Source organism: Cyprinodon tularosa, unplaced genomic scaffold, assembly GCF_016077235.1.
Source record: "Cyprinodon tularosa strain WSP-4 unplaced genomic scaffold, ASM1607723v1 ctg16, whole genome shotgun sequence".
NCBI classification, from domain to species: domain Eukaryota; kingdom Metazoa; phylum Chordata; class Actinopteri; order Cyprinodontiformes; family Cyprinodontidae; genus Cyprinodon; species Cyprinodon tularosa.
The window spans coordinates 945260-971983 of NW_024038437.1; the positions used below are offsets into that span (position 1 = coordinate 945260).

The 26724-nt window shown below is 38.6% G+C and overlaps 2 protein-coding genes across 4 annotated transcripts; one reads left to right on the forward strand and one right to left on the reverse strand.

Annotated features, from left to right (window-relative positions):
• Positions 1–126: 126 nt before the first annotated feature.
• mrps35 (mitochondrial ribosomal protein S35) lies at positions 127–19852 on the forward strand. Its single transcript, XM_038280414.1, has 8 exons — positions 127–296; positions 6469–6512; positions 6643–6810; positions 10594–10654; positions 10757–10896; positions 14707–14816; positions 14898–14967; positions 19513–19852. Exons 1-8 carry the CDS (start codon positions 164–166, stop codon positions 19780–19782), a joined length of 996 nt encoding a protein of 331 aa, XP_038136342.1. The 5' UTR covers positions 127–163; the 3' UTR covers positions 19783–19852.
• Positions 12511–25327, reverse strand: LOC119780383 (MANSC domain-containing protein 4-like). Of its 3 annotated transcripts, XM_038280412.1 has the most exons (5): positions 24947–25327; positions 24726–24860; positions 20702–21476; positions 16430–16478; positions 12511–12556 (listed from the first exon to the last, which is right to left on the reverse strand). In XM_038280412.1, exons 1-5 carry the CDS (start codon positions 25164–25166, stop codon positions 12554–12556), a joined length of 1182 nt encoding a protein of 393 aa, XP_038136340.1. In that variant the 5' UTR covers positions 25167–25327; the 3' UTR covers positions 12511–12553. The 3 variants fall into 3 exon arrangements, with proteins under 3 accessions (XP_038136340.1, XP_038136339.1, XP_038136341.1); XM_038280411.1 differs by lacking the exon at positions 12511–12556 and having other exon boundaries at positions 16344–16478; XM_038280413.1 differs by lacking the exons at positions 12511–12556; positions 16430–16478 and having other exon boundaries at positions 20654–21476.
• Positions 25328–26724: the final 1397 nt, after the last annotated feature.

Genomic DNA, 26724 nt, shown 5'->3' on the forward strand with positions numbered 1-26724 from the left:
CCGCGGTTAGAGGATTGTCATTAACAAACTCCAGTCGGTTTGCAAATCTCTTTTTTTATCTGCAGGAGGCGCTAAAATACTCATTACTGGTAAAACCTCGACAGTTTCGCGCTTACAAAGCATTGTCACTTCTCGGATTCCGTAGATTGTGAGAGGAGAAAACATGGCGCTACTCGGTGGGAGGATGTTTCTGTCTCTAGGTCGAAGTAACATTTCTAATTTGGGGTTAAAGCAAACAACAAACAGAGTCACATATGCCACGGCTTTGTCCGTAAATTCTTCCGCTGGGAATAAAGGTGAGGTTTTTGCAAAAAAGGTCATTATTGCGAAAAGGACTATAACGGTCTACAGATGCAGGCTAAGCTAATCACATGAGTTACCAAAGCAAATTAGCCAACAGTCTCACCTCTTAAGGTGGAGGTTAAAAGATGTCGACTTAACTTGAGAGTGTAAAACTTAAATAATGATGTTTTACTACTAATTCTAATCAATGATGTTTTTGTATTTTTTAAGATCAATTTAGTAGAACTTGCTTTCAGAAAAATGTGCTGCATTATAATACCTGATGTTTAAGATGTCGCACCGCTGCAGTATGGGGCCAAAATGGTAGCTTTAATATTTGCAAATGTGTGTGGAGAGTTGTGTGTCTGTATCTCGATTTGTGTGTGTGCAGTGGGAATTGAAAATGTGTAAATAAATCTGTAAATGTGTGAGGAGATTTGTGTGTCTGTACAACAATCTGCAAATGTGTAAAACTACTTGTGTGTAATCCCTTTTGCAAATGTGTAAAAAATCCACAAATCTGTATTCAGATCTGCAAATGTGTACTGAGATTTGCAAATGTGTAAAAAATCCACAAATCTGTATTCAGATCTGCAAATGTGTACTGAGATTTGCAAATGTGTAAAAAATCCACAAATCTGTATTCAGATCTGCAAATGTGTACTGAGACTTGCAAATGTGTAGATCAATCTGTAAGCACACACAGAGACACTTGTGTCTGAAGTATTTTCGCTTCAAGACCCAGAAATACAGACAAATCATTGGTTACAAGTCAAGCAGTTTTTCGGTTGGCTCTCTTTACACACGTGATTTTTGCTACTCTTCTGCCGCGTGAGATGCACAAATGCCTAGAAGGATTTGTATGTGTATTTTCGCGATTTGTAACCCCTTGCGCAGGCTCGCAGGCTCACATGCTGCCCTGACCGCAGGCTCACAGACAGCCTCTACCTTTTTTTTTCCTCAGCTGCGGGAGTTGACGTGACAAGGATGATACACTATATTGCCAAAAGTATTTGCTCACCTGCCTTGACTCACATATGAGCTTAAGTGACATCCCGTTCCTAATCCATAGGGTTCAATATGACGTCGGTCCACCCTTTGCAGCTAGAACAGCTTCAACTCTTCTGGGAAGGCTGTCCACAAGGTTTAGGAGTGTGTTTATGGGAATTTTTGACCATTCTTCCAGAAGCGCATTTGTGAGGTCGCACACTGATGTTGGACGAGAAGGCCTGGCTCTCAGTCTCCGCTCTAATTCATCCCAAAGGTGTTCTATCGGGTTGAGGTCAGGACTCTGTGCAGGCCAGTCAAGTTCATCCACACCAGACTCTGTCATCCATGTCTTTATGGACCTTGCTTTGTGCATTGGTGCACAGTCATGTTGGAAGAGGAAGGGGCCAGCTCCAAACTGTTCCCACAAAGTTGGGAGCATGGAATTGTCCAAAATGTCTTGGTATGCTGAAGCATTCAGAGTTCCTTTCACTGGAACTAAGGGGCCAAGCCCAGCTCCTGAAAAACAACCCCACACCATAATCCCCCCTCCACCAAACTTTACACTTGGCACAATGCAGTCAGACAAGTACCGTTCTCCTGGCAACCGCCAAACCCAGACCCGTCCATCAGATTGCCAGATGGAGAAGCGCGATTCGTCACTCCAGAGAACGCGTCTCCACTGCTCTAGAGTCCAGTGGCGGCGTGCTTTACACCACCGCATCCAACGCTTTGCATTGCACTTGGTGATGTATGGCTTGGATGCAGCTGCTCGACCATGGAAACCCATTCCATGAAGCTCTCTGCGCACTGTTCTTGAGCTAATCTGAAGGCCACATGAAGTTTGGAGGTCTGTAGTGATTGACTCTGCAGAAAGTTGGCGACCTCTTCGCACTATGCGCTTCAGCATCCGCTGACCCCGCTCCGTCAGTTTACGTGGCCTACCACTTCGTGGCTGAGTTGCTGTCGTTCCCAAACACTTCCATTTTCTTATAATACAGCTGACAGTTGACTGTGGAATATTTAGGAGCGAGGAAATTTCACGACTGGATTTGTTGCACAGGTGGCATCCTATCACAGTTCCACGCTGGAATTCACTGAGCTCCTGAGAGCGACCCATTCTTTCACAAATGTTTGTAAAAACAGTCTGCATGCCTAGGTGCTTGAATTTATACACCTGTGGCCATGGAAGTGATTGGAACACCTGATTCCAATAATTTGGATGGGTGAGCAAATACTTTTGGCAATATAGTGTATATTGATACCATTCAGTAAGTAAAAAATTTAATCTATTATTAAACAAAAGGTTACGGAAAGATGGCAGAAGCTGTGGGAAGAGCATAGAACTGGAAGGTGGCTTTATAGTATTCAAAGGAAAATTGGTGCAATGAGGAGAACGGAAAGGAATAAAAAAGAGGTTATATCTAGATTAAGTTTCGGAAACACGGGGTTAAATTGAAACTTATTTAGAATGGGAACAGGAGGTTGTGGTTTTTGTTATCAAGGGGAGACGGTGGAGCATGTTTTGTTGTTTTGTTATAAATATTCTATGGAGAGAGGGGAATTATTAAGTTGGTTACAAGAAAATAAATTACAGTTAAATATACAAGATATTTTGGGGGGAAAAATCTACTTATGATTATTTTTGTAATTTGATAAACAATCTTGAAAAAACGAAATTGATAGAAAGGATATAAGTTTATTTATGTAAATATTGTTAATATTTATTTTTATTTTTCAGTGGGAAAATACATAGCATCCCGATCCACACTCCACTGAAGTAGATGGTGGTAATGCACATCATAAAGTTGCTTGCCAACCGCCATAAAACAGAAGCAGAAGAAGAAGAAACAGTTTTACTAATGCAAACTATAGAAAAAATTAAAGAAATATACTTACAGAAAGCTGAGGGGATTCCATTGCTCTCAACTTAGCAGGTACAACCCCTAGGACCCCAGTAACGTCACGTACTGTACAATATCGCCAACTGGTGGTATGTGGCTGTATGTGAAGCAAGTTGTGCTGAACTGCCGCAGCAGAGAGAGGCTGTCTGTGAGCCTGCGGTCAGGGCAGCATGTGAGCCTGCGCAAGGGGTTACAAATCGCGAAAATACACATACAAATCCTTCTAGGCATTTGTGCATCTCACGCGGCAGAAGAGTAGCAAAAATCACGTGTGTAAAGAGAGCCAACCAAAAAACCGCTTGACTTGTAACCAATGATTTGTCTGTATTTCTGGGTCTTGAAGCGAAAATACTTCAGACACAAGTGTCTCTGTGTGTGCTTACAGATTGATCTACACATTTGCAAGTCTCAGTACACATTTGCAGATCTGAATACAGATTTGTGGATTTTTTTACACATTTGCAAATCTCAGTACACATTTGCAGATCTGAATACAGATTTCTGGATTTTTTACACATTTGCAAATCTCAGTACACATTTGCAGATCTGAATACAGATTTGTGGATTTTTTACACATTTGCAAAACGGATTACACACAAGTAGTTTTACACATTTGCAGATTGTTGTACAGGCACACAAATCTCCTCACACACTTACAGATTTATTTACACATTTTCAAATCCCACTGCACACACACAAATCGAGATACAGACACACAACTCTCCACACACATTTGCAAATATTAAAGCTACCATTTTGGCCCCATACTGCAGATTCATAGAAGCTCAGATGTGTCCTCCTTTTAGATTAGCATGAGAGTTTCTGAGAAAATAAAGATGTTTCAGAAGGTGGCAGCACTGCATTATATAAAGTTTCATTTCCCTGCTGCTCATCTGTATCTACTTACAGTGTTTTGGACAAGTATCTAAACCCCTAAGACTTTTCAAAAGTTGAATATATATATAACTAAGGTTGGAATGCCTCAGTCTTCTTATTTAATGGGATATTTTAATGCAGCATGTTTTTAAATGAAGATGTCCATTAAGTAATATTTGATGGATGATATGAACAAATAAAACTGGGCCTTTTTTATGAAGACACATTTACTCTGATACCTCTAAAATAAATTAAGCGCAAAAGTGTTTTTTCTATAAGAATTAAGTAAAATATGCACACACAAAAAAATGGATTACATGCCAAAAAATGCAAGTCATATTTGTATAATGTGGCAGCATCATCCTGAAGAGATGTTTTCTTTCAGTAGGAACAGCACAGGCTCCTAAATGTGTATATTTAGGGGCTTAAAGGAATAGTACACCCAAAACATGATTAGCCTTCATTTTCTACTCACCCCCATGCTGAACAACACTCTGGAGTACTTTTTTGATATCTCAAATGCATCTGGAGATTTGGGAGGCTTCTTGCTGTCTGCTGACATTCAAATAATGGAGGTCTATGGTGACCGAGACAGAAAGGTCCATAAAAGTCCACAAAAAACGTGTCAATATTCCTCCATACTGCTCGTCCAATGTATTCCAAGTGTCCTGAGTGGGTAGCATCCAGAATTTACTCGAAACAAAGTCATTTAGAATGTTTTTAGAGCATAAACAGTAGTGTATAGGATTTCCTGAAAGCGCGCACCTGCGCGTTCACGACGCTACGGAAGCCGGCAGACCAAACCAGATGACAGTGCGCATTCAGCGTCTGCTCTGCCAATAATGCAAGCGTAGAAGAAGAAATGTGCTGTTTACCTGTGCAAAGAAAGAAACAACGAAAGAAAAATGACTGAGGACTTCAGTGTTGAGGAAGAGCATGAGTTCTTTCCCGAGCTGAATGCGCACTTTCATCTGGTTTGGTCTGCCGCGGTTTCCGTAGCGTCGTGAACGCGCTTTTAGGAAATCCTATACACTACTGTTTATGCTCTAAAAACATTCTAAATGACTTTGTTTCGAGTAAATTATGGACGCTACCCACTCAGAACACTTGGAATACATTGGACGAGCAGTATGGAGGAATATTGAAACGTTTTTTGTGGACTTTTATGGACCTTTCTGCCTCGGGCGCTGGGCACCTCCATTATTTGAATGTCAGCAGACAGCAAGAAGCCTCCCAGATCTCCAGATGCATTTGAGATATCAAAAAAGTACTCCAGAGTGTTGTTCAGCATGGGGGTGAGTAGAAAATGAAGGCTAATCATGTTTTGGGTGTACTATTCCTTTAATTAAAGGGGGGCAGACCTGAAAGAAAGCCTGTTACAGGCAGCAAAAAACTTAAGACTGCGATTTAGGTGAACCTGTCATCAGGACAATAACTGAAACATACAGAGAATGACTGAATGATTCAATCAAAGCATTTTTTCTATGTTAGTGAAGACGAGTCAAATTTCTACACTTTCCAATAGAGAACCTCAGAATCAGTTTTAATCACAGAGTTGCCTAATACAAAAGGAAATGTAGCTTGAATGAGAACATTCAAAATAAAAAAAAGCTCTATATATATATATATATATATATATATATATATATATATATATATATATATATATATATATATATATATATATATATATATACACACACAAACACACAATATTGACAAGAAGGGAAACTTATTTAATCATTCCTTTTCTCTTTTATATTTCCTTAACATAATCTTCCCGATTCCTGCTGTAATGACTGAGTCCATACTTCTCCAAAGCCAACTGTGTAAACAATCAATATAATGTTTTTATTGTCATTACACTTTCACAAGTACAGAGCAATGAAATTAACATTCTGCATTTAACCCATTTAATGTGTGTATTTGTGTAAAATAATGTGGATATGTACATCTAAATACTAGGGTGGAGGAAGGCATGCACAAATGAACTCGAAACAAAAGAAGAACAACAGATGCTGTGGAGAACTTACTTCTTGAGTTACATCAGAGAATAATGACTATTGGGTCTTTTTCAGTGTCTGTTTTTGTGGATTATCAAATGTCCCAAGAAATTTTTTGATCCAAAGTACATGCAGTGTTGATGAGAGTAGGTAGAGAGGTGGGGAGAGTTCTCCAGAAATCCACCATCGCCAGGGGTTTGGGCTGGTTATTAGTTTTACATACCAACTACAGAACATTGTATTTGAGATGGCTGTTTTGTTTTTATGTGTCCAAACATTTATATATATATATATATATATATACATATATATATATATATATATATATATATATATATATATATATATATATATATATATATTTTGAAACTATATATGCTATATAAGTGGAAATCCTGTCATTGTTTGGCTTTCAGAACGAGGTGGTCGAGGATCTGTTGGCAGAAGACCAAGGAGAGATGCAAGTTAACACTTTTTATTTATTTCATGTAAAAAAAAAAAAAAGTTTTGCTTTATGAATCTGTGACGTCACCTTTATAATTAATGCAAATGTGATTTTGCTCTTTGTGTTTTTCCTTTTGGTAAATTAGCCAGGGGAGCCCAGGACTGGGAAGATGCCCGTTGATCAGGACTGGACCTCGGTTTATCCTTCAGCAACCCCCTTCAGGTCAAATGCTGTCCCTCTTCCTGTGAGGATGGGTTACCCCGTGAAGGGAGGCGTTTCACCGGAGAAGAAGGGCAACCTGGAGTTAGTAAAGGTCAGATTTCATGATGCCTGAAGGATCGCAGCATAAAAAAAGAAAAAAAAATCTGTGGTTCAAACCCTTTGATTTACAATAATCTCTGAAATGCAAGTTTTATTTGTTCTGATGAGCTAAGTCCATTGATGGCAGTGAGGGCTGCTGCACTGCTAGTGGAGCCCCCCCCCACCCGTGTCTCTGCACATGGATTACTGAGCTGCAGTGTCCAAACAACAGCTGCCCCATCTGGACTGGAGCCACTTGCAGATTCACTACATTCACTCGTCACAGCTGGAACTCTGCCGGGTGGCCTGACAATATTGGTTTCATTCTGCCTGAAGGAACTAAATCACATACTTGGCTAAAACGCTTGAACATCACACCTTAGAGATCAGAGAAGAACATTTGAGCAATGTTATGCCATTATCACCCACACTAATTCTGATATTAGGAAAACCTATTGTGATTTTTATAACTTATATAATGTTCTCTACTCAAAAGATCAGTAGGATTTTGTTTTTATAATTTTGTCTTCATTCCTTTTTAAACCCAGTTTATTGTGAATCATTTTGGTAAGAAAATGAAGAATAAGCTGTTAGCTCTTCACACAATTGTGCTCCCTGGCTGAATGGTGAGCACCCAGATTCACAGGTTCATGTTAATCAGTTAGAATATCATTGGTAAATTATTTCTTTTTGTAAACAAGTTGAACAACCTAAACTCTTACCTCATATAGAATAATGGCACCCAGAGTTCTGTTCGAATTATAGCTAAATTAAATTTAAAAAATTACATTTCTAGAGAATCAGAGGGCGGACTGTTGCCTTGACTGTAGTTTATCTGACGTTCACTGAAACGCTTGATAATAGGTCACTGTTTGTAATGAAGTCAGCTCTTCCCTGACTGCTTTAAGCACTTAGATGGAAAGTTTAGTGGAAGGAAAAAAGGCTCAGTTGTTTAACCCGTTTCATAGGTTTTCATTCATAATACCACAATTGTATTCCAAGGTGAGAAGATTAATCCAGTAAAAAATGTGAAATAAGGTTAGCAGGCTGCATGTGGGCATCTTTCCTAGGGTTTGGAATTGATACGATTTTCACGATTCTGATTCTCTTTTTGATTCTGTGAAACAATAAACTTGGTAAGTTCACGGTGACATTCGTCTACCTTCGCCTGGGACTTTCTATTTCTGCCTGCCTCGGCGAAAACAGGAGGCAGTGATCGGGAGCTGCCTGCCTCTGAGCCAGCCAGGCTACTCGTCTCGTCACAGTCATCTAAATCTAATGGAGAAGGCATCCGTTTAATGAAAAAGCATTACTGTACAATTTCGGGAAATAAACTCATCACCCCCCTGATTTAAATAAACGAGCTTCACCGTTCTCTCTCACCCTGAACTGCAGAGCAACTTCATAGCATGTTTAATAACCCCAAAGAGAGATAGGATTTTAGTTTTTTTTTTCAGAAATGGCATATGATTTACTAGGAACCACATTAAGCACAGCCAGTGATGTAAAACTATCTACTTGCCACCAGAGTTGCCTTCCATGCTGGTCGCAACTTTAGCTTCTGTTCATTAAAATGTGTGCCATGTTGTGTGCTCAGGTGTTTCTGCATTTCCTCCCGCGGATGTAATTGCCACTTTGCAATGATTGCAAAGTGCTTGTTGCCATCTTTCTCTTCCTTAAAATGAAGCCAAACGTTTCTAGACTTACGCCTGGTCCCGTCGTACTTGCTTACTGAATACCCTGTGTGTAACTTGCATAAAAAATGTGACATAAGTCGTGCTGCCCAACGCTAGGCTCTGGTGCTGCCTGGAATTGTTAAGAGAATCGTTAAGCGAGCTGCCAAACTGTGCCATGGAACCAGTTTTCGATTACCATCCCTAATCTTTACACCTTAGAACAATCTTCGGGAAATTCTACTGGTGGATTTTCAGCTGATGAACTTAATAGTTTTATTTCTCATAGCCACTGCAATTTAAAAAAAGAATGTATTTCATTATCAAAAAGTTGAGTATTAATTTTCCAGCTGCCTATCCATTATACAGTTCAGTATAATCATGTGAATCAATCACTAACCTGTGAAAGGTTAGACAGCAGATTAAAACATGGATTGTTTATTATATTCATTGCATTATATGGCCTCATATTATATTACCTCTGCATTTAACCCATCCCCTTAGGGAGCAGTGGGCTGCCATCGTGGGGCGCCCAGGGAGCAATCAGGGATTAAGGGTCTTTGCTCAGAGAGCCAGAGTGGCAGTCTGTGGGAGTGGGGCATGAACTCAGAACTTCAGGATTCCATCATCTGTATCCCTAACCACTAGACCAGCACTCCCCCAGATTTAAAGGATTCTGTTTGTTTATATAATCTGCTTGGATTCATTTTGTTTTATTCATTTGAAAATGTGTAAATAAATCTGTAAATGTGTGAGATTTGTGTGTCTGTACAACAATCTGCAAATGTGTAAAACTACTTGTGTGTAATCCCTTTTGCAAATGTGTAAAAAATCCACAAATCTGTATTCAGATCTGCAAATGTGTACTGAGATTTGTAAAACACTGGGATGTATTTGCAGCCGGTACAAAAATAACGTTTGCAAAACGGATTACACACAAGTAGTTTTACACATTTGCAGATTGTTGTACAGACACACAAATCTCCTCACACATTTACAGATTTATTTACACATTTTCAAATCCCACTGCACACACACAAATCGAGATACAGACACACAACTCTCCACACACATTTGCAAATATTAAAGCTACCATTTTGGCCCCATACTGGTCTCCTTACATTCACCTCCCTCAGACACTCTTTCATCATCTCCTCAATGAGGTGGTCTCAAAAGTCGCAGTTACAACACACATAGGGCGCACCGCACCAAAGGGCGCACCGCACATTTTGAGGGGAAAAAAAAAGACGTTTAAGCGCGCCTTATAGTCGTGAAAATACGGGTTTTTTTCCCCCTGATGTTACAAGGCTGTTATGATTCCATACATTTCATTTTTCTAATCTTGGCATTTTTTGTATTTGCTCAGGTTATTAAAGTCCTTATATTTATATATATATATGTATATATATGTGTGTGTGTGTATATGTGTATGTGTATGTAGGTGTGTGTGTGTGTGTATGTGTGTGTGTGTGTGTATATATATATAGATATATATATATATATCTATATATATATATATATATAGATATATATATATAGATATCTATTTATAGATATATATAGATATCTATATATATATAGATATATAGATAGATATATATATAGATATATAGATATATATATATATATATCTATATATATCTATAAATTTATATATATATATATAAATATATACAAAATAACATACGTTATTTTTGTACCGGCTGCAAATACATCCCAGTGTTTGATTTTATTATGTTTCTTTGATATTCAAAGTCAGAATTGTACATATAGATGCCACTCTATAAATAAAACGCCACTATGTGTTTGGTAAATGTCAATTTGTATGTTTCACCTCAACCACATGCTTTTCATAGCCATCAGGAAGCACTTTGAAATAGTTCTGTCTACATATGGGACTCCTTTTCTCAACAGAACCTTTAGGGTTAAACTAAATTCAAATTCCACAGATTATGAGTTTCACTTGCTCTATAAATTCATTAACCAGGTTTTATTTATATTTGGGATCATTATCCTGTTTGAAAATGCCAAATCACCCAGCAGTTGGAGGAGGGCGAAAGTATTTATTTTTCTTTTTTCTCTTCGAACAAAAATTTTTATACTGTCGTCTGATTATGTTTCAGATACCACACTTTCTGCATTTGACGCCGGCAGCCATAAAGAAACACTGTGAAGCTCTGAAGCGTAAGCACTCATTTGATTTGCTAAAACACTGAGAGGATGATATCCTTGCTTTGATTAAAAATATTTTCTTTTTTTTTTTTTTTGTCATAAAAATATGTCTAGCGTTCTGCACAGAGTGGCCCTCCGCCTTGGACACTGATGCCAAATGTGACAAGCATTTTCCCATTAAAATCCAGAGCTCAGACTACGTGTCTGCCGGCCCCTCCGTCAGGAACCCCTCAGCTCGTATTGTTCATCTCAAAGTGAGTTTCTAAAAATTGCTCAGAAAAACACAGAACTGCTGCTTCTACATGATGACGCAAAATAGAAGAGTTGAACTTTGATTGTACCTCGAGATTAAAGATTTACCCACTGACCAGTTGACACACAGTCTGAGTAAAACTCATTCACAAACTAGATGGTTTACATGTGTAAATTGACTGAGATTTGTCTTGGACATGCTCGGATTTTTCCTTTTGTTTATTTATTTTTTTCCTCCCCAACAGATCTTACTGGGGGAAAAGTCATAAAACATTTAGCCAACTAAATATTTTCTGTGACATTTTAATATTCCTCTTTAATCCTCGTACTAACACTAATCCATCAATACGCAATCTTTCTTTCAGACTAGAGCCATGTGCGTAAACACATGAAAAAAACAAACAAATCTGTTGTTAAAAAAAAAAGGATGATGAATTATTGCATTTATTGAATACTTTGGGCTGCAACTAACAATTATTCTGATAATCGATTAATCTGTTCATTTGTTGTTTTTTTTCACTTAGTGGATCAAATTTTTTTGAATCTTCTAATTCTGTTATTTAAAATTTTTCTTCAGTTGCTTAAAATTGTTTTGACCCACTTGTTGAAGTCTATGCGCTCTGAATATTCCTTTATTGCCTGTTTGTCGCCACTTTCCTTTATTTTTTACCTTTATTACTGACATTATAACATATCTGAGCATTTTTATGACTACATTTGAAATGTAGCCGACTTCATATGTTGTTAATAGTATTTACATCAATATTTATATATTTTTACAGTTAAAACCTCAAATAAACATCCATATTTATTTGAAAGAAGATCTTTCCAGCCTGAAACTTTTAACTATGCTTGATGTTTGCTGCATTTTAATATATGAGGATATCCATATACTAGCAGACAGGCTTGATTTCTTTCGTTAGGCAGTGGAAAAACATGAAGAATAACCAAGTTATTCCTTTCCATTTATACTCTATAGCTATATTCACCATTATATTGCTTGACATCAAACTCAACCATTAATCTTAATGACAAATGAAACTGATGTTTGCCTTTTCCCATCATATATTGTGACTCATATGTATTCAGCATAGACTTTCTATCAGTCTTTTTTTTAAGCTTAAGATTCAATTCAGTTTATTTATATAGAGCCAATTCACAACACATGTCGTCTCAAGACACTTTACAGTTCAACCAGATCATACAGTCAAATTGATTCAAAGTTTTCTATCGAAGGAAAACCAGTTGATTGCATCAACTCATTGACTCAAATGCAATCCCTCACACTAAGCATGCATGTAGCGACAGTGGAAAGGAAAAACTCCCTTTTAACAGGAAGAAACCTCCAGCAGAACCAGGCTCAGTGTGAGCGGCCATCTGCTGAGGCTGACTGGGGTTCAAGGAGACAGAAGCAGAGAAAAAAAAAAGCAGCTGTAAAACAGTCCAGGAAACACACAGCCAGGCAGACGAGCTCCGAGTCAGCTCCCATGTCAGAGGATGAAGAGAGCACATCCAGCCAGTCACGGTCAGAGAAACAGGACTACACTGGAAAACAGGCCGATCTCCAGCATCTTTAAACAAGGGTGTTGATGGAAGCAGCACAGCTGATATTTCTCTCCAGGATGGAATCACAGCCAAACAGGAACAGACCAGATGAAGCTACTATGAGAAAAAGCAGAGAGAGCAGAACGTTAGAGATTGAACTAACAGATTCTGCAGATTGGGAGAATAGAGATAGAATGATGAAATGGGGGTCCCTATGTCCTCCAGCAGTCTAAGACTATAGCAGCATAACTATAGAGATAGCTCAGGATAACCCGAGCCACTGTAACTATAAGCTTTATCAAAAAGGAACGTTTTAAGCCTAGCCTTAAAAGTAGACAGGGTGTCTGCCTCATGGACCATAATTGGTAATTGGTTCCACAGGAGAGGAGCCTGATAACTAACTTAGATAGGAGTAGAAAGCAGACGGGTGATGAGAATCTACACCGGCACCCTGTAGAGTCAAAGAATATGCTGTAAAAGTGGGTTAGAGAGCTGTATGGAGCTAAATCGGTCTCAATTTTCACAGATACACATATGTGATTCATACATGCACAGTACAAGCTCCACACACACACAGCACGATTCACGCAAGCATACAAGATTCACACATTCACAGCACATGATTCGCCAAAGTATTTCTGGTCCATAAACAATAATAAATTAAATTACAAAGTACCAGTGGTCTTTAAATTTCACTTCATTTGTGTGTGGATTTCTGAGACTCTCCTGACGTAGCTCGAATCACAAATGCATTTTTTATACAGGGGATGGTTTGCAACCAATCACAGAGCCATTCTATGGGACTGATGACCACTAATAGGAAATGAGTGGTTATCAGTCCACCATGTATGAATCACATATGTGTATTTGTAAAAATTGAGACCGATTTAGCTCCATAAAGCTGAATCGGTCAGTAACTAACATCCATCTTCTTCACCTGTGAAGAAAATGGTACTTTTAACAAGTGACATTTCTATCTAAGAAACAAATTTCTGAAACTTTTCAATTTTTTTTCCCCTCAACTTTTGGCCATTACTTCTCTGAGTGATTGACATGATAGAAGTCTCTGGAGAACTAACGCTATACTGCCCTCTGCTGCCGCTGTAGTGAAATGCTTGCCATTTACACTAAACTGAAACATGCTGCAATGTTTATATCTATTTGGCATATGGAAATTTTACATCAGTCTTTTTTTCCCCCACAATTGAGTCGATTAATCATTGCAGCCCCCTAACCCTCATAATATAAACCAAATAAAATTAAGGCTCATAAACAGAGCGCCTGGTCATTATTACAGATCTGAGTAAACATGCAGTTCGCTTTGTTCCAATCAAATCTAACTGGAAAATTCCACACAATATAAACTTTCAACAACATTCTCATGTCAACAGAGACAAAGCTAGTGAGGACAGCGAAGATACAGGCGCATTAGTGATTTCCCCTGTAATATCTGCTATTAATCACTGACCATCTGTTCTCCAGACACATTGCTTTAGATTATACCAGCAAGGTAGGACTTAGAAATTAATCCAGCGGGATTAGACCTCAAGATAAATTGGAGAGCAAATCTCTAAAAGTGATTTCACAAATCTAGTACAAGTGCATGATGCCAGGCTTCTATCTCTTCAGGTAAAAAATAAAAATGATAAATGTCTGAGATTTTATAGTTTTCTGCATCTACTCAGTTTAACCTGCATCTTTTTCACCATATCTGAGCACGTTTGTAAACCCACTGCATCCTGACATCGGAATAAGACGCCTTTAATCTCAATAGCTGTACCTTGAGTTAAATGCAGTCAGAAATGATCCAAATATAGTGGTCTATATTTAGTGTCTTAAATGCTTGAAATATATTTGAGATTAAAAGATATATTATGATTTTGGTGGGGATTATCTGTTTTTAGGGGATTCCCAGTAAAACATGTGAAATTAACCAATGAGTTACAGAAGCAGAGAGTTTCTATCGGCGTGAAAATATCAGATTATAGAAGATAAAATTTATATTTATTTTTTGGTTAATATGGGGACATCCCTTTCACCTTTTGGAGGACATAGTTGAAATAAATCAACTCTTGAATGTAATTATGATTCACTGAGATGCGGTTGTAGGGTGTCGTTTCTAAATTGATGAGAAGGAGCCGTTAAAAAAACAGAAAACGGTTTATAATCTGCTAATCCTCCATTATCCTGGCAAAGAGGTTTAGGGATTATTCGTAGCATTTATGGCTGCATTGAAGAACCTTTACTTCAACTCTCACTTCCTGTAGGTTAAGTTGTCCAGTTTGAACCTTGATGACCACGCACGCAAGAAAATGCTGAAGCTTGTTGGGGAGAGATACTGCAAAGACTCAGACATCCTCAGCATCAAAACAGACTGGTAAAAAACACCCTATCAAAACACAGCATGCTAAGGAAAATGAACCATACTTTAAATATTTTATGTTTTCTTTGTGTCCAGCTGCCCTCTGAGACAGCAGAACTACGAATATGCCATGTACCTGCTAACTGTTCTGTATCATGAATCCTGGGTGAGTTGAACAGATTGTTTTTGTTCATTTTGCTGTGTCAGTGTGTACCTGTACCTCCTCTCTGGTTTTAGGAAGTTTGTTTTTTTCAAAAATGTTTATGCCCTCTGAAAAACCACATAAGTGTCTGAACTTTTCTTTACTGACCTTTGTGCTCTCTTTCAACTATCATCTGCTCATCTAAAGGCCCACTGTCACTTTTAGCCTTTTCCCAATTTGGTTTAAGTTTAGATGTTTCTGAAAACTTTCTCCAAGCGGTGTTTAAAAAACAAACACATCGCCTCCTTGGTTTTACTTATGTAATATCAGGTTCGGTCTGTTTTTACTCTTCTGTTACACTTAAGTTTCTCATATGAACGGTGACCCTTTTATTTTTCATAGATGACCTTATTTAATTGACAGTATTTTTCTTAATTATTTTATCACAAAAGTGGCCTATCCGAACCCACCTGGCTTTATATGATAATATAACTGCAGTGACCAATAAATATTGGACTTAACACACTTTTTGGTTCAATTTCAGCAGCAAAACGCAGACTCAAGAATCAAGACTCAATCAATCACCTAAACAGTACATGCCTGGTATTTAATTAAATACTAAAACATCTTAAAGCGGGGTTTAAAAATCAATAAAAATCCTTACATTATTTCTTAAATTATGGCCTTAATTAGCATCAACATTCATTAAATGTGATTTATAGTGGTGTTCAGAAAAAAAGAAAAAAAAGTTTATAAAAACAATTTCTTCATTCTGTCCATGGTAAATATGATGAAGTATTTTGTCATATATATATATATATATATATATATATATATATATATAGAGAGTCATGGGTACTTGTCTAAGAGTATTAAAAGAGCATTTAAAGCATTAAATTAGAGTTATTCATTCCTGTATCAACCCTGTAAAATAACAACCAATGCCACAGTGTAAAGAAAACTGAACAAAAGATTAAGATTAGGGATGAAACATTTAATCGATTATGGAAATATTCGATTAATCGTTGACTGGATTGAAATGTTTTTAGCTGACAGAGAAACTCACCTTGAACAGCGATTATAGCTAAATTTAAAAAATATGTTAACCTTTTGCATGTAAGATTAAAATCTTCATATGTCAATATGCTCTATTCAGCACAAAGTTTTATTTTCACTTTTGCAAAAAGTCTTCTTTAAGGAATCTTTTGCTATCCGATTATTAATCGATTTAAAAAAAATAATCCACAGATGTTCGATTAGCAAAACAGTTGTTAGTTGCAGCCCTAATTAAGATTAAAAGCTTCTTTTTAAGGCAGCAAACCACAATGAGAGCTATTATACATAGAGAAAGAAAAGTTGGATGGAGGAAAGAGTCAATGATTCGTACAGAAGGGCATCAAACAAATCATCAAACGTCTAAAGTGCTGTGATCAGTGTGAAGGATTCACTATGAATTAAAAAATTTGCTTTTAGATCACAAACTTACCTGTTGTTGTTTTTGTCCATTGATGCCATGCAGATCACTATAGATTAGCCTGTGGATCATAGTAGAAAACATAGCAGTGTGTCTGAATGGAGAGTTGGCCCAAAATCTTTCAGTGACATTAAAGAGTAAATGAGTTAAAGCAAATGCTCAGTGTTTTTAGCTTCGGGGGGACATGTCATTGGTGCTTTCCCAAGTTTTATTGGATTGCTTTTTCAACACTGATGTTATTTTCTGCTGTTATCTTTGCTTATAAGAACTTTGTTTAATCAGAAACAAAAAAGTACAAAAAAAAAAACAGCAGTCTAACTGGAAAACAATATTTTTTGAATAATTGTTAATTTTTTAGTAGTTGTGGGTCAAACGTAGCCACATTTTACATATTTTATATTCTAGACCCATTGGTCTCTTCAGAATTACAGTTGTCTCCAGTAGGATCATCTTTAGGATGACTCGGCATATTTCTCCTGGGGAAATCTTGTCCACCTTTCTCTGTGAACTAAACCCATTAAGGAGACATTGGAGCTAAACCGTCAGAAGGAAGGCAAACAGAAGCATTGTCTAGTTGACATTTCCTCACTGATGAGTTAAAAAACAGACTCTCCATATCAGGTGTTGACCTTAATTCTCTCTGAGCGAACCACACCGCATCAGATCAGTCTGCCACCGGGTCATTAGCCTCAGCACTGTCCCCACTCATTCGGAGTCTGGCATATAAAAGAAAACGACTCCCTTTGTTGGTCAGACCTCCGCTTTCAGGAGCTCCTTCCTGTCATGGCTTGGACACATGAAGGGAAAAAGGTGTTCGAGTCAGGAAGCAGAACACTGTCCGCTGCCCTTTTGGACACACAATGGAAGGCACAGTGCTTGTCCAGCGGGCTTTTGGAAGAGTTTAGAGTAGAGTAGTGATCAGGTTGTAACGCTAGCCTACAAAGGAGCCAATTGTTAGCAGCCACTGAGGTGATAACATCACCCCATTTGGAGTGGGAGACCGCGCCTGCTAATTCCAGCGTTTGTTAATCCCAATCAGCTCTGGAGCTGACTGCTAGAAACCTTTTAGTGGCCTAAGGGGAGACCTGCCCCCCCCACCCCCATGCCCAACAGCTGTCTACCCAAACGGCTTTGTTTGAAGGTACACAATCAGGAGTACAGGTGGCCTTTTGTCTGCAAACACATCACAAAGTAGGCTGCATGCTTACCGAACAGGCTGTTCAATGATGGATGATTTAACCTTCGTAGTTAATACTTCTTTTAATATCTGAAATCCAGAAAAATTAAATATTTCCACTATTTTTTTTTTTTAAATAACTGAAAGAATAGGTGTTAAACTCCTCTCTTTGGAATTCTAAGAAGGCTACTGATCCATGAGATGTCTGGAGCTTCTCAATTGGTGCCTGATTCTGTTCCAGAGAGGACTTGATGACGGTCAGATATGTATTGCAGTAAATGATGGTCATTAACAACCAAACACCTGGATGGAAGCACCGCTGCTGCTGGATAACGGCTCTCATTGTTCTCCAAGGAATCTGATGACAGCTCCACAGGGCAAGAGGAATACTTTGCTAGCGTGTCATTAAAGACGAGACTTTAAATATGTAGCTTTTGTTTCCAAAGGAGAACTGCATGATGCAGTTTAGAGTGATATCAGTTAAGACTCTGATCTTTGCAGTATTTGTATGCCCTGAAATTAATTTTGTCACATTGGATCTGGTTACTTTATTGGGATATGCCAGATAGATCAACACAAAGAAAATGCATACAGGGTTTTTCTCATTTTCAGAAAAGTGGTGTGGATTTGTTTTCAGTCTCTCACTCTGAAACCAGATCTCAGAATAAATGGAAATGTTTGCTTTCCTTCACCAAAAAAAAGTCAAATGAAAGGTTTTGGCCAACATTTGAAGTGGTGCAAATCACCCTGAACACACCATCCCAACATGCAGCACGGCAGTGGCAACATTATAATATGGGAAGCTAGCTGGTACACAGGGAGATGATGAGGTCTGTTAGAGGGAAATTCTGGAAGCCAATCTGTAGGTGGCTGCAGAAGACCTGAGACTGGTCTAGTAGGACAACAGGCAGCCAGAGTGAAAAGAAATGGTTTAGACCTTAATATATTGATGCCTTCAGAACGGCCAAATCAAAGTCCAAACCCAAGACTCTGTGGTTTACATTCACAGAAGCATCCAATCTGACTCAGGTTATTTGGTAAAGAATATTTTAAAACGCTAGCAGCAGGTATTTCAGGCAAACACAAAAGCACACCACACTTTTCAGATTTTATTTGTCACAATTTAGTTATTTTTGTTCCAGACATCACATTGTGTTTGGTCCTTGGTATATTAAATTCCTGCAAAATACTTAAAAGGCTGCGATGGGATGAATTGTGAAAAGGCTTGGGGCAATATAATAAATGTAGCCAGACGCTACATGTTAAAAACTACAGGTGGTGTATTAAACGTGGGGCTGAAACTACCCATTATTTTTGTAAATCGATTAATCTGTCGAATATTTTTTTGATTAATCGGATGGCCAAAGGTTCCTTAAAGATTTTTTACGAACTTAAACCCTGTGAAACAAAAGCTTTTACACTTGAGGAGTTCTTGATAGGGCATATTGACAGAAAAAAAAACATTTTTCATCCTAAATGCAAAATGTTTTACATATTTTTTTTTTACAATTTTTATATAATTACTGCTCTTATTGGGTCACTCTGTGAGCTAAAGGCATATTTTAGTCTCTATACTCCAGTTAACGATTAATCGATTACTAAAATAATTAATGCTTATTTCGATAATTGATTAAACCGAGTAGCTGTTTCAGCCCTAATTAAATGATAACTATTTAATTGCACATTTTTTATGTTTAGGTATTAAAAAGGATTGCTTGGATGCAGTAATCATTGTTATACTTAAAGTGGCATGGATTCATGCTCAATGATATATTTGGTGGTTTTTATGAACGCTACCTGCCCTCAAAGGCCACATCTGATGTCATTTGTCTTTAATGGCAGAGATATTTAATCAATTAAGTAAAAGGCATCCTAATTTCATATTGTAAAGCTTTAGTTCTGTGTTTTTTATGTTCAGAAAATTGAGGCCTGGGAGGCGGAGAAGACTGCTGCAGACATGGAGGAGTACAGCTGGGAGGACAGCCCGTCCCAAAAGAACATCCTGGACACGCTGCTGCGCATGAAAGTGGCTGGAGAGGGAGAGGAGGCTGAAGTTAGAGAGCAGCTATTGGCTAGAGGGGAGGTGCAGGAGTATAAGGACTCAGTTGTGAGGCTAAAGAACGAAGGAGCAAACGAGAACAGCATGTTGCAGTACAAGGAGGCGGTCAAGAAGGTACTCAACGTGTGAAACCATCACAGAGGAAAATAAACTGATTGATCGGAAGATGGTGACCAAGAACAAGAAAACAACATCTTAACTCAAATAACTCAGCCTGCATTGTTTCTGTACTATGATAACCTCGAATATCTGTGGTATTTATTTTCCAAAATAAATTTGTTTGTAATATCCAGTACATCTTTTTTTTTTTTACTAAAATAAAACTATAATACGAGAAACTGTTTGAGTTTTCTCTTCGAACTTTAAAAGCTCCATTCAAATAACTTTATGGTAGGTTTCAGTTTCCATCCCACCCATCAGGTTTCTGCAAGTTTCCCTCCTGGTTGGAAAAAATATTTCTCCATCAGCTGCAGTGGGTGTTGCTATAAGATAAAGTAAAGACAACTGGTGATGTTATTTCCTTTAATTGTGGCATCATGTTTGAATCTCAGAAATTCATTTTCATGAAGTCTACATGCAAAAATATGTTACGTTGAACCATGTTGTTAGATGTTTTTGTTGAAAAGTGCTTCAACAGGTTTACTAACTACAGTGGTCGGTTCGTGTATTTTAGGGTTTAGCAAAATAAAGGAGGAACACCCAATCCAATGAGTAGCAGATTTATAATATGGAATATTACAGCTGTGTGAATTTTCCTTATATCCAACATGTATAAGGAGCTAAATGTAGCTGTTTAATAACAGGTTCTGTTCATTAAAGCTCTAAGCCATAGAGGTATTACCCAGAAAGTCTGATTTCTTGTACAGTATACTCCTTTTTTAACTAGCTGACCAGCAGTGCACAGCAACTCTCGGTGTCTCTTCCTCCAGCTTCTCATCAAAAATGTTCAGTGGAAAAGTTTTAGTCTGATATGCTTTGGTTTTCCAGTAACTGGCCCATTGTCATGGAGCCGAGGTTTTTTCAGGAATTCTCCTTAACCAGCACATACTTAATCAGACGCATGGAGGCTGGTTTTCCTCTCCAGGATGTGCGATAGCGGCCCGTCCTCCTTCTCTGGCCCCTCCAGCTCACAACCAGCAGAACAGAGCAACAGCAGCTCCCCAGGAGGGTGACGCAGATGGCCACAGCAACCAGCAGAGTGTGGGCAGCCATGTGCCATCCAGGCCCCTGCTCCCCTTTGGTGTCCTCCTCACCGCCATCCTGATCTTCAGTGTGGTTCCATCCAGTGGGTCCTACTGTGCTGCTGTTCTCTGTCCCACTCTTTGAAGCTGAGGCTGTTGTAGAGCTGCTGCCCAGCATATGCATTGTGGTGGTTGGATGATGGGTAGGGATAGGTGTGAAGGGTTTTGTAGTTGTACCTGAAGTTGTCTCCAGGTTGACGGTAGTCGTGTTGGTAACTGAATCTGATGTGACGCCTGGTTCGGTAGATGTGGCAGCAGCTGGCAGGATTTCTGTTTGGATGGGCGTTTCTGAGGATGAGGGGTTTCGCTCGGTGCAGCAGAAGGTGGTTTTAGTCGGAGAATCAGTTGTAAGTTGAGGAATGCTCTGCTGGGTTGTGTTGGTGTCTGCCTCCGTCCCTGGAATGGAAGGTTCTTCAGGGGAGGAAGAGGTGGGAGGCTTAGCAGGATGAGGAGGCGGATGGATGAACTGCCGCTTGTCTGAGGGCAGCGGATCAGAGGCGTTCACCCTACTGTAGTGGTGGGGGAGCACGCGGACGTTGGATGTGAAGTGTTTCCCAAACACCAACAGGTCAGGATCCACACCTGGAACATGAGGATAAGTATTTTATCCTCTGGATCACCCTTGGAATCCTCTCTTTTTTTATTTGGCTACTTTCAACTTTAACATAAAACAATATGCACATTGTAAAATATACATCAATGTATCTCAGAATGTATGGTAAAGACATATTCATATACCATAAACTTTATCGTTCCATTAAAACAAGAAGAGCATTGAGTTTCAACAACACTATGCAATTGGTTCCCCATAAACAATAGATCAGGTAAAGGCGGCATTAATCAGAGACAGCCAATATGTGACTCTGTAGGAGCTATAGATCCGCAGTTTAGGTGAGAGAATATGTTGAAATGACGACTACTAAAGGTTTGGAAACACCAGTATAGACTAAAGTTTCCCACAAGTCATTGAAGCTACGCAATTGTGGGGAAACAACCAAAAAACCCTTTGTGCGATGGAAAACCAACATTTTGCATCCCGCTCTAGACATCACCCACAGTGAGGCACAGCAGATAGCATGTTAGCAGCACCATGCTCTGAAGATGCTTTTCTTCAGCGGGGACAGTGAAACTGGTCAGAGTTTATGGGGAAACAAATTAATCTTTTTCAAGGCAAATCCACAAAGAAACCAGCAGGACAGTGAACCTAAATATGCAATGGAACAGTGTCAAAGCAAATATATTTATGGTCCTCACTTATAGCTATGGAAAGCTGTTCTTTTATATCATTTTTAAAAGGCAGATTCACATTGGCTCAAAAGCTTACAATGGTTTAGTGAAGTTTATTCTTCATCTATTACTGCAACTTATCAAGGAATATATGCATTATTTAAAAATGGATAGATAGGCCTTCATGAATAAAATTGTACAAGTAGGAGGTAGAAACCTTGGCCGGCACAGTGCTCCTTTCATATTGAACAAGAGCTATTAGTAAAAGGCAAAAGATGTCTCTAGTTGGTAGCATACAAACTTTTACCTGAAGTGTCTGCATGGGCGGTTCTAGACAGGGGCCAACGGGGACCAGTGCCCCTGTAAATCATGTCCTGGCCCCTGTACTGAAGAAATAATACTTAAAATAAATTCTAATGATGATATGTGCTGGAACAGACATGGTTACTGATAGGTGCTTTGGATCTATTTAATTTTTTTTCTTTATAAATTATGTTTTACTAATTATTTAAAAACAATACGGTGATAGCTTCAGTGGTATTGAGATAGTTTCCCAGTTTTCATCTGCTAAATGTTTTTTTTTTTATTAAATATAAAAAAAATACTCACATTTTTAAAGCTGAATTTATCAGTTTTTCTTGAGTTCTAATCCAGATTTGATAGAAAATGGTAATTTTAACTTAAATTGAGTGAAAAAATTCTAATTTATGAATGTACAGGTGCTGGTCATAAAATTAGAATATCATGAAAAAGTAGATTGATTTCAGTAATTCCATTTAAAAAGTGAAACTTGTATATTATATTCATACATTACATACAAACTCATATATTTCAGATGTTTATTTTGTTTAATTTTGATGATTACAAATGACAACAAATGAAAATCTCAAATTCATCATATCAGAAAATTAGAATATTACTGAAGACCAATAAAAACAAAGGATTTATAGAAATGTTGGCCAACTGAAAAGTATGAACATGAAAAGTATGAGCATGTACAGCACTCAGTATTTAGTTGGGCCTCCTTTGGCCTGTATTACTGCAGCAATGCGGCGTGACATGGAGTCGATCAGTCTGTGGCACTGCTCAGGTGTTATGATAGCCCAGGTTGCTCTAATAGTGGCTTTTAGCTCTTCTGAATTGTTGGGTCTGGTGTATTGCATCTTCTTCTTCACAATACCCCATAGATTTTCTATGGGGTTAAGGTCAGGAGAGTTTGCTGGCCAATTAAGAACAGGGATACCATGGTCCTTCAACCAGGTACTGGTAGCTTTGGCACTGTGTGCAGGTGCCAAGTCCTGTTGGAAAATGAAATCTGCATCTCCAAAAAGTTGGTCAGCTGCAGGAAGCATGAAGTGCTCTAAAACTTCCTGGTATGTGGCTGCGTTGACCCTGGACCTCAGAAAACACAATGGACCAACACCAGCAGATGACATGGCACCCCAAACCATCACTGACTGTGGAAACTTTACACTGGACTTCAAGCAACGTGGATGAAGTGCCTCTCTTCTTTTCCTCCAGACTCTGGGACCTCGATTTCCAAAGGAAATGCAAAATTTACTTTCATCAGAGAACATGACTTTGGACCACTCACCAGCAGTCCAGTCCTGTTTCTCTTTAGCCCAGGCAAGACGCTTCTGACGCTGTCTGTGGTTCAAGAGTGGCTTGACACAAGGAATGCGACAGCAGAAACCCATGTCTTTCATACGTCTGTGTGTGGTGGTTCTTGAAGCACTCACTCCAGCTGCAGTCCACTCTTTGTGAATCTCCCCCACATTTTTGAATGGGTTTTGTTTCACAATCCTCTCCAGGGTGCGGTTATCTCTCTTGCTTGTACACTTTTTTCGACCACATCTTTTCCTTCCCTTCGCCTCTCTATTAATGTGCTTGGACACTGAGCTCTGTGAACAGCCAGCCTCTTTAGCGATGACCTTTTGTGTCTTGCCCTCCTTGTGCAAGGTGTCGATGGTCGTCTTTTGGACAACTGTCAAGTCAGCAGTCTTCCCCATGATTGTGTAGCCTATAGAACTAGACTGAAAGACCATTTAAAGGCTTTTGCAGGTGGTTTGAGTTAATTAGCTGATTAGAGTGTGGCACCAGGGGCCATCAATTTTGAACCTTTTCACAATATTCTAATTTTCTGATATGATGAATTTGAGATTTTCATTTGTTGTCATTTGTAATCATCAAAATTAAACAAAATAAACATCTGAAATATATGAGTTTGTATGTAATGTATGAATATAATATACAAGTTTCACTTTTTAAATGGAATTACTGAAATCAATCTACTTTTTCATGATATTCTAATTTTATGACCAGCACCTGTATATTGACCTCATAAGAAATATAATTTTTATTAAACCTAATTGAATATAAATTTCACTTCTTACAGCTCTCTTAATATATTTTAATTCCTTGCCCTATTTTTTATTTCATGCTTTTCTGTGCCACCATGAAAACAGACTGGCTCCCTGGTACTTTTGGTCTAGAACCGCCACTGAGTGTCTGGTTCTAATTTGACAAATTGGGGGGGCGGGGGGGGGGGGGGGGGATGGCCTATTTAAATTTATTTTGATTTCCATCAGATGAACCTTGGCTTACCCTTTGTGATGTTATAGAGGACAACATTGTCCCTGTGCCTCAGTATGCAGCTCTCCAGGGTTGGACAGTGCAGGTGGACACAGTTCACATTCTCATTGCTGGCATCAAAGTAAAATATGGCCAGGTTACAGGAAACTTTAGAAAGAAAGTGAAATCAGAATCAGGAGAAATGAGCATAGATTAATTTATCTGCAGAGCAAAAACTTTAAAGTCATACTTACAGTTTCTGGTGAGGCAGCAGCTGCGGCTGCATTTCAGCGCCGTTTCTTCAGGGTAGGACCTCAGCAGCTGCGCTCCTCTCCTCTGAGACTCCTCCATGTCGATCAGGATCCCCGGGAAGCGCCGGATCCAGCAGTTCTTGTAGTAGGAGGTCGGGGAGCAGATGGATTCAGTGTGGCACACCAGGATCAGAACAGTCAGCAGGGCGCATGTGGCGTTCATCGCGTCCGGTTTGGGTTAAACCATGTTTATATCACAGCTCGCACATATCCAGCAGGATGAGGGCGTAACACAGGAGGCATTCTGCTTCTAGAGGAGGAGGAGACCAAGGCTGGACCCTAAGGAGTTTTCCTCTTAAAAGCACAGATAATTATTCTAGGTCGGGCTTGATTCATTTGCAATTTTAATTATGTGCAATAACACAAGCAACTACGCACATATGCTGACTCTGAATTTCAATATCTTAATAATTAACTTTGTTCAAATATATTCGAAGTCGGAGAATGGGGCGCACCCAGTGGAGGTTCTAGAACAAATGTATGAGGGGGCCAGGAGGGGGCCAGTGTGTTTTCATGGGGATAGAAAAGCATGAAATAAAAAATAGGGCAAGGAATTAAAATATAATAAGAGAGCTGCAAGAAGTGAAATTTATATTCAATTAGGTTTAATAAAAATTCTATTTCTATTTCATAAATTATATCGTTAAAATTACAATTTTCTATAAAATCTGAATTAGAACTCAAGAAAAACTGATCAATTCAGCTCTAAAATTTAGAGTATTTTTTGTTTGTTTTTTGAAAAAAAAAAAAAAACATTTAGCAGATGAAAACTGGGATCATATCTCAATACCACTGAAGCTATCACCTTATCGTTTTTAAATCATTAGTAAAACATAATTTGTAAAGAAAAAAAGGAAATAGATCCAAAGGACCTATCAGTAACCATGTAGTTTCCAGCACATATCATCATTAGAATTTCTTTTAAGTATTATGTCTTCAGTACAGGCGCTAGGACATGATTTACAGGGGCACTGGTCCCTGTTGGCCCCTGTCTAGAACCGCCCATGGGCGCACCCATGGTTTCAAAGTTAGGTGTTTGGGCTGCTGCTTGAGGTAGGATTCAGTTCCAGGATGGGTTTTAACTGCAGATCATAAGCAAGGATGTTAATGAGGGAAAATGCGATTCTTCCAGCTGTTGCTCTGCATCACGGTCCCCTCTATGTGAAAATAAAAATTATCTTTAGCAAACCACACAAAAACTGCAAACTCTGTCTTTCTATGACATCTCTGAATCCATGATTCCGATCCACAGAATCCAAACCACATTCACTCAGCCGCTCTACGCTGGCATTTGCTTTTATGTCCGTGACTGGGCTTATGCCGAGTTCTGTAATCCCAGAGAAGCAGAATAAATCAGATTAAAAACAATGTCGAATGTATTCTGTGGTCTAACTCTATCCTTAACATAAAGTGACTTACTGTATGAAATGTTTATTTTTTTAAAAGATGCATTGTGATAAATCAGAATTTAATTAAAAGTTGTCTATTTTTTGATAAATCCAATAGGTTGATAAATCTAATCTAATGAGTTGATGAGATCCAAAGGCAATAAAAGCTGCTTAAACAAACGTGATGTTACTTTACATGACTTTACGAGCAAACTGGTGTGACCCAAACCTCATCAGACGCTCCATGGGACCTGATCTACATCCCTTTAACAATCTATGGAGGAAGACGAGAGACACCAGCATAGACAGCGAACATAACCCAAAAGTCACCAT